This window comes from Juglans microcarpa x Juglans regia, chromosome 6D (assembly GCF_004785595.1).
Source record: "Juglans microcarpa x Juglans regia isolate MS1-56 chromosome 6D, Jm3101_v1.0, whole genome shotgun sequence".
Taxonomy (NCBI): domain Eukaryota; kingdom Viridiplantae; phylum Streptophyta; class Magnoliopsida; order Fagales; family Juglandaceae; genus Juglans; species Juglans microcarpa x Juglans regia.
This window is the reverse complement of record NC_054604.1, coordinates 23,645,779-23,654,217: the sequence shown is the minus strand read 5'-3', so window position 1 is coordinate 23,654,217 and position 8,439 is coordinate 23,645,779. Positions and strand designations below refer to the sequence as shown.

Sequence of the window (8,439 nt, the reverse complement as noted above, 5' to 3'; positions counted from 1 at the left end):
TCATTGTTTAGGTCAGCTCCAATGCAGCCCCCTTTCAACTCTTCTATATTTTACATGAATATTTTAGAGAGAGTTCGATGGCGTTTATCTAGGTGGCTTCTTAGGTTGGGTTTTAATGTTAAACTAAGTTCAGTTGAGTTGAATTGAGTTGAGATGATAAAATATTATTATAATATTATTTTTTAATATTATTATTATTTTAAAATTTAAAAAAATTAAATTATTTATTATATTTTATGTTAAAATTTGAAAAAATTATAATGTTAAGTTGAGATCAATTGAGGTAAGTTGAGGTTCCAAACGAAACCATCTTTAGGTATTACGTGAAGAGAGAGAGGGGGAAAAGCCACATGGGGAGGATTAGGATTCCTATAATAATAAAAAATATATTAAAAAATATTAATATTACAACTTCACAATAATAAAATCTTAATTTTGAAATAAATTATAAACATGTCAAAATATGTTAATTTTGTGTTAAGGGGATTCACCTGTTATTGACTTGTAAATCGTATTTTAACGGATTAATCCATTTTTATCCGAACCTATTAATATTAAACTCAAATCTATTAATTTTATGTGATGTTCGTATTAAATTTATAAATTGTGTTACATATTACTACTTCTATCTATTGTTGCTTATTTTCAACTTTGGAATAATGCGTCTCTCCCTATTTGCAACGTGGAATAATTTACTATGACGGTAATAAATTATCGTTTGACGAATTGGCTGACCCCATGCCAAACTCGGACTCAAGAGTCAAATTGCCCATCCTCCTAATCCTAATCGGGAGATGATAGCCTTACAATCTAATTACAATTTATTAATAAAATATATTTTTTTAAAAATTTCAAACACATCAAATCAAAATCAAAATAAATATTTAAAAAAAGTAGTTATTTTATCTTTTTCCATCCTAATCAAGGATCCAATCTCCACGATTCCAGAAAATTTATTTATTTATTATTTGGTGCTAGGTAATCTCCCATCACCAACCGTCTAAACTCAACGAAATCTCTTGGTCACCATGTAATGACATTAATCCCAACCCCAAAACATCAATAATAATAAATAAATAAAAAATCAAACAATCCTAAAACCTTATTTTCAAAAGAATTAAAATAAAATGTTCTAAAACAAATACCTTAGAAGAATTTTTAAATACTATAATATTAAGAATATCTCAAAATATTAAAATTATTGTTGAAAATACTTGTTAAAATAAAACTCAACAAATTGCCGGATTTACACATCTTAAAATTATATTTAGTATTATTCAATTTTAAATATATTAATATTGAAACTTTAAGAAACATTAGGGCATGTTTGGATGTCATTTCTCATAATTTTATCTTTAAATATCACTCAAACACAAAACAGTTTTCAATTTCAAATTTTCAACTTCTTCATCTAATCATTATTCAAATACAAAAATTAATAAAACTTTTACAAACTTTATAACAAAATTAAAAAAAAATAAAACTTTTACAAACTTCAAAATAAAAATTATATTTAAACAAATACCTATATAATATTTTTATTCAATTTTTTATCACCCATTTCTTAAAATTTAATTAAATATTTTAATTCTAATCATTATACTATTCACTCCGAACATCCAAACATGTCGTTAGAAAGACGGGGGACCTTCTAATTTTGCCGGTGCGCTAAGATGGGAGAGGTCCTTTGAGGATGATGGACCTTACCCGTACCGTTGACAAAACTGCCTGTAAATCAGGTTGTCCACCTCCTCTTCTTATTGTCTTTTGTTGCTGTACCTAAAAAAGCCGTAGGCACTGTCTGGTATATTCCACGGCCATGTTTTAGTATCTTTGGACCCCATTCCAAACTCCCTTGCCCCGAAAGCCCGTCGGACCTCCGCGCTTCTGATTCCGGTACGCTCGCATTCCTCAAATTTTTCGTTTTTTTTTAAACTCTTTATTGGTCATATAATCTATATGATAACGGGGAGATTGTTAGATTGTTATTATTAGGTGTAGTTTCCGCCATAATTCAGCGTTTACAGAAAGTTACGCGATTCAGACGACCGGATTAAGTTGAAATAACGTTGTTTATGTTGGAATTGCGGTGAAGAAACCCCCCCCCCCCCCCCCAAAAAAAAAAAAAAAAAAACCAAACCATTAGTTTGATGATTTCTGCTGTTCAGATCCAAATTAATTGACTCGTTCTTTCCCTAGATTATGTATGTAGTTTTGTAAGCTAGATATGTTTTGGTGTATTTTCTCATATTTTTGGCAGTTTGTTAATCTAAAGGAAGTGTGTGGATTCGTATACTTCATCTAGTAGCTAATTATCTTTTTCGACATTTGAATGTTAGAACTGTTTGCCTTTTTTGTTTTTTCAAGATTCTCTGTTTTGTTATATCTTCAATTGAACACCGATATATACAATTAAACATCTTGAAGAATTTATTTACCATTGGGGAATAATCTCTATGTCAACCTCATGCAACTAAACTCCCTTTTCTGGTTTACACTAGTTTACTGAATAATTTTTCCTTTTTCTTGGCTACTCATAGATTTGCTTCTTAAAAATCTTCTTTAATAGCGTGTTCTGTTACAGTTGTTCTTCTTTATGAGGTGAGGTAGGCAAGTTTTGATGATGGCGGACTTACCAGGTTATCTGCGCGCCTGCTTGCAGAGTGGCAAACTTGCTTTGTTGGCAATTTTGGTCTCTGGAGGAATTGTATTGCAAATTTTGGTAAGTACAGTCTTTTCTTTTGATCATATTTGGATTATTAATATAAACTGAAGCAAAAAAGTTGTTGTGCCCAAGTCTATTTACCGTTTTTCTTACGTATAATGTGTGATGCTTCAGGCATGTGCTTTGTACAACAATTGGTGGCCGATGCTAACAGGTAAAGACTAAAGTTTTTGCCCTTTGATGTTAGAATTACATCAATAGGTTCTCCATATGAGTTGTACCACTTTGGCGCTTCTTAGTAGGTTTTTAACTACAAAGATAGGGTTTTTGTTTTTTTCACGGGAGGGGAAGGGGGGGGGGGGGGGGGGAGTGGGGGGAGGGAGATAGTTGTAACTTAAGGGCTCAATCCACTTTATGCTATATACTTCGTAGCTTGACGGTTTTAGTTTTACCTGAATTCCTAGAGCATAATAAATAATTGGTCGTCAAATTCAACTAAAAATACATGATCCTGTGTGGTATAGGTTAAATTTTCTAGGATTGAATTAGATACTGTATTACATACACGCAACTGTTTGTATGCATGCAGAAGCAGATTCGTGCCAACTGTAGTTGCTCATAACTTGCATGTCTTGATTTGATGGATCAGTTTGGTAATTTCTTCTTGCTGCACACTTTGATATGATTTTTTTTTGGGGGGTGGGGGAGTAATTCTTCCTTGCCACAGACAAGCGAGTGCATTGTTTACATTTCAATTCTTCAGTTGGATTAATGTTGCCTCGAGTGGGATGTTACCAAAGAATGAAAGCTAGCTTGAGATTTCTTTTATATAAATGTTAGTCCCAAGGGTAACATTTTCACATTTTTATCTTGCAGTATTGATGTATGTGCTTCTTCCCATGCCTTTGCTGTTTTTGGCGGGATCTGATAGTAGTGCTATATTCTCTGAATCTGAGAGCGGGCAAGTCCTTTCTTAAAATCTGACCAGAAATTGATTTTGCCATTTTCTTGAATTTCAGATGAAGAATTGAATTAATTATTTAAATTATTCTTGCTTCTTATTGGATGATGAAATAGCTGGGTGAATGCGACTAAATTCTTGACTGGAGCTTCAGCTATTGGAAGCATTGCCATACCAGTTATACTAAAGCATGCTGGTGTCATTGGTTGGGGAGCCCTGGCAATGGAGCTCTCATCCTTTTTCATATTTGTATTATCGATCATGTGTTACATTCGTATGAGTGCTGAAGATTATTACAGTGCGCTTTGAGATATGGCTCTCGGGGAGCCCTTGCTCTATTTGTGTAAAGAAATATCAGTTTAGTTCCATTTCTTGGGATTTTTGTTTCTTATTTTTTTTAGCTACATATTTGTCCCTTCACTGTGAGTGATATTTTTTTGTCCATTTGATGAGTGCATTTATCACAATGGATATGTTTTGAAACATTTTGTTGCAAAGCATCTCTTATTTAATTATGAATAATGTTATACACCATATTCTCATCTCAGTTTCATCTAAGATATGATACATTTATCACCATTGGATGATAAATAAATGTATCACATCTTACGTAATGAGATGAAAATGAGATAGTAGTGTGGGATATAGAATTTTTGCCTTCAAAATGGTTAGTTTTGGCTATGGACTGTTTGTTTCAGTTTTTTTCTTTATTCCCAAGAGTAAAAGCATAGATTGGATTCAGTTGAATCTAGAGGCTAACCTGATCAATTATTTTGTGGGTGCTTCCTGGAATGGCAATCTCACTACTGATTATAATTTAAAGTGAAAGCTAAATTCATGCATTCATAATAATATCAGTGAGCCAAGGTTGTTATTAAAATGCTCTGTCTGAGCTTGCTGTTTGAAGATTCAACTACATCTCTAGAATTTGGGATGGTAGGAAGTTGCAAAAGTTCAAAACTGCCATCATGGAAAGTGATACCATTGCAATCACCACCGAAGGTACTACTGTATCAACGTTATGAACATTACCAATACTAATATCATTATATCCTAGCTGTGTTATCATAAAATCATTATTACTATTATAGTGGTAGTCAATCTTCTATAACCCAACCCTATTCCGGTAATCATGGAATAGCTCACTCTCCTAACAAGTCCTAATGATCCCTGAACTCTTTGCAGAATACCCTAGGCCGCTTTACCAATAGTAGCTCAAGTATCGTTCCATCATTAAGAAGATTAAAATTCAGAACCAAAACCAGTTAAATTTTTCATCATTACCATCACATCCACATTCTCGAACCTGAGAAGAATCACAGAAGCAATACATATAAAACTTGAACATTAGGACACATTAAGCTTATAAACCAGCCAAGAACCAAGGAGTTGCAACACTTCTAACTCGTGGTCGAGGGTATGGAGTGCCAAAACTGTACGAGATTTCAACTGTTGCTATTTCACTCCTAATTTGGAACTTATGATTACATTGACGCATACATCATTTATGTTTGCCAGCTTAACCACTCGACTTGTAGGGTCTAAAACCACTGCCCAGTCAACAATCTCAATTACCATAATAATAATGGCAGATCACAAGATCCTGATCATACTTCAACTGTTTTACACCTATGTCGGGGAACCTCTCTAAGGCAGGCTCTTCGGACCCACCCCTGCAGAGTAAACCTCGGTCCCGTGCACCACACTCTCAGAAGTTTTCCTATACGAAATTATTTAAGCCGCTGGCTTTTCACCAGGGATGCGGCCCTAAGGATTATTTGCACCCATGAGGTGTTGAACCTTAGACCTTAAAGAAAGTGATACCCCAACTTATTTACACTTAATAATAATCTCCCCATAAAAATTGAACAGTTTGATGACACCATGTGCAAATCCATATATCTAAGGTATAGCAAGCAAGAATCTCAATGTCAAATTATCCAAGTTATACAAAAAAACTGCAAAAGAAAATTCCCAGCACAACATCTTTCCAATGAAACACATGGATCCAAGAAACTCGTAACCAAAAGCCAGCAAATCGTTTCCAGCTAAAGTGCATAAAATGCATCTGAGCTAACCAAATTTCTTGCAGTTCCAATTTTCAACCAAAAAGGCACAAAATTTAAAGCAAAAACTCACTTCCAAGTTAAAATCTATTGAGTAATAAAGTAAACAAAGCAGCAAATCTAGTAGCTCTAGGAAGCACGAAAAGAAAAAGAAACCAAGAATAAAATTTGACCGCAAAAATGATTTGAATAGAACTAAAAACATGCATTATAAGCCATGTTCTAGTGAAAATTTTAATCCCGCTAAATTCTTCAATCACATAGCTTAACCATACGCTCAAGAACAGAAGTAAATAAAGAGAAGTAGCAAAAGCCCATGTTTAATAGGAATATTCAGAACCCTCTTGAATTTATATATGATAAACAAACCCACAAAAGGGTCTCTCTCAGTTTCAGTTTGGAGCCTTTGTCTGTGTCTCTCTCAGAACACCACGCGAAACTGGGGCGCGTCGGAAGCGCTCGCGGGAAGGATCTCCCAGCGGCAGGGCTCGAGCTCGTCGGAGACGGGGCAGTAACCGGCGAGAGTGACCTTGTCGGCTGTGGCGGCAACGGACCCGAACTCGAAGACCGTTATGTCTGTGGGTCTGGGGACCTCGACGGCGCCGTGCATGCCGGGAACTTCAGCGGGTTTCGAGCTGGAATTCTCTGGGGGTTTGGTTTTGGATTCGGGTTTGGGTTGCTGTTGCTGGGGCTTGCCTCTGAACCAAGAGAGAAAACCCATGGTTCACTGACCAGATAAACCGAGAGTTTCGGCGCTGGTGGGTTTAATACGATTTTGGGGGTTGGGTTTTTAATCAAATGACGTAAATACCCCTTTTTGTATAGATCTAAAAAGAAGAAAATAACTTAAATAAGAAACTTATAAAATGAAGACGAATTTTGCTACTCATCAATTTCACATACTACATATTATATTTATTTTTATTTTTATTTTTTAAAAATTTTTTTAGTTTTATTCCTACTAAATTAATTGAATTCTACTTATCATCCATATACTATATTTTTTATAAGAGAAAAAAATAAAAAAATTATATATAGTATGTGGTGTGTAAAGATGATAAGAATAATTTTTGAAAAGAAAATACTTTATTTATTTTTTCGAAGAGATTATTCATTATTTTATTTGGTTGACACTTTGAAATTGATACGGAAATAAATTTCTGGTGTTTGATTGCATTAAAAACCATGTTATTTTTATGAATTTATATATTAATACTTCGATTCATAGTATTAATATACTCTATAAAATTAGAAAAAATTATTTTATTTGCAATATTAAAATATTTTAGAGTCGTTGTAAATCCAGAGTGAAGGAATGGAGCATTGGAGAGAGAAAGCATGCAAGAGCATTGGTAGTGATTAAAATCACATGTTTTGAAAATTATTTTTGTCATTCAAGAAAAGCTTTTACATTGAATTATACATATTTAAACTAAAATTTTTATTATTATTAATTTTTTTCTAAAATTAGTTTTTTTTTATATAGATTTTTCAATTAAAACCCACTAAATAAGATCTACAAATATATACCAATAGTTATGTCTTAAAATTGAACATCAACAAATATATGGATGGTTTAAAATTGAACATCAACAAATATATGGATGGTGAGTGTGAGCGAGAAAAAGGTGAAAATAATATATGAATGGTGAATAATTTTTTTCTCCAAACATGCATAATTATTGTTAGTCTGTTATGGGGAAAAAAATGCATATGCATAAACCAATATAGCGGATTTAATTTATTAGGTAAACGTTGGTTTGCATTGGTGTATGCAGTGCTCCAAGAGTGAGAAAAAAAATTCAAATATAATAACTTTTAGAGTACTAGCATTGGATTAGTTATCCCAAAAGTTAAATTTTGGTTAATATTTCACTTTTTAGTTTTTCGCTAATCACTAAAAACTCGAACTCTACATTAGATTAATCATTATACTCTCTATAATAATAAAATCTTATTATTTTTCATTTTGCATTTTTAATGCAATTTTTTTTTATTTGTTTAAATACTTTTTATTTTCATTTTCATAATCTCTAACAATCATTTTCATTTCAATTTTCACAATCCAACGGTCTATACATATGACTAATGGGAAATAATAAAAAATACATATGACTTTGCTACAATTCAAGCCATATATGACTTATGTGATAGATTTACTGTAGCTCTTATGGTGGATAACTTTAGTTTGACTAATCCAATGTGGCCTAAATAGTGATTATTTTAGCTAAATTTATAGCTTCACTCGCATTTGGCTAAACCAATATTAATGCTCTTAAGCTTATTCGCAATAGCAAAAAATCTTTAATATAAGTCCTTTCTTTTTATTTGATCCAAAAAAAGACTTTGTCGTCTAGGTGGAAGGAAAAGCATAAAACAAGAAGTAGAAATGACTGACACGGTTTAGATTACAAGATAGTCTCATCTCATCTTATTTCAACATCCAAACATCACAAATTTGCATACTTTTCAATTCAAATATTTAACTCGTTGATCTAATCATTACTTAATTATTATAATTTTTTCAAACTTACAAACAAAACATAAAAATAAGTTCAACTTTTTCAAATCCTAAAATAAAAATAATATTTTAATAATATTTAAACTTTATAATATTTTTGTTCAACTTTTTTTTATGTTTTTTCCAAAACCTTATAAAATATTTTATTATTATTCAAAAACTATTTTATTACTATTCATAAATTTCTCATCTCATCACATATTAACATCCAAAGAAGGCTTAATTG

The 8,439-nt window shown here is 32.3% G+C and overlaps 2 protein-coding genes across 3 annotated transcripts; one reads left to right on the top strand and one right to left on the bottom strand.

The window, feature by feature from the left end:
* Positions 1 to 1,631: 1,631 nt before the first annotated feature.
* On the top strand, positions 1,632 to 4,109 carry LOC121234437 (vacuolar protein sorting-associated protein 55 homolog). Of its 2 annotated transcripts, none has more exons than XM_041130370.1 (5): positions 1,632 to 1,896; positions 2,585 to 2,722; positions 2,840 to 2,879; positions 3,542 to 3,626; positions 3,743 to 4,109. In XM_041130370.1, the coding sequence occupies exons 2-5, from the start codon at positions 2,621 to 2,623 to the stop codon at positions 3,933 to 3,935; spliced, it is 420 nt and encodes a 139-aa protein (XP_040986304.1). In that variant the 5' UTR covers positions 1,632 to 1,896; positions 2,585 to 2,620; the 3' UTR covers positions 3,936 to 4,109. The 2 variants fall into 2 exon arrangements, with proteins under 2 accessions (XP_040986304.1, XP_040986305.1); XM_041130371.1 differs by having other exon boundaries at positions 2,570 to 2,722.
* A 1,766-nt stretch (positions 4,110 to 5,875) lies between these two features.
* Positions 5,876 to 6,448, bottom strand: LOC121234439. The gene has a single exon (XM_041130372.1). The coding sequence runs from the start codon at positions 6,411 to 6,413 to the stop codon at positions 6,114 to 6,116; it is 300 nt and encodes a 99-aa protein (XP_040986306.1). The 5' UTR covers positions 6,414 to 6,448; the 3' UTR covers positions 5,876 to 6,113.
* Positions 6,449 to 8,439: the final 1,991 nt, after the last annotated feature.

Coding starts and splice junctions, on each gene's coding strand:
- LOC121234437 (XM_041130370.1), top strand. CDS start 2,621: ATGATGGCGGACTTACCAGGTTATCTGCGCGCCTGCTTGCAGAGTGGC. Junction 2,880..3,541: donor TTGGTGGCCGATGCTAACAG/GTAAAGACTAAA, acceptor TTTATCTTGCAG/TATTGATGTATGTGCTTCTT. Junction 3,627..3,742: donor TTCTCTGAATCTGAGAGCGG/GCAAGTCCTTTC, acceptor ATGATGAAATAG/CTGGGTGAATGCGACTAAAT.
- LOC121234439 (XM_041130372.1), bottom strand. CDS start 6,413: ATGGGTTTTCTCTCTTGGTTCAGAGGCAAGCCCCAGCAACAGCAACCC.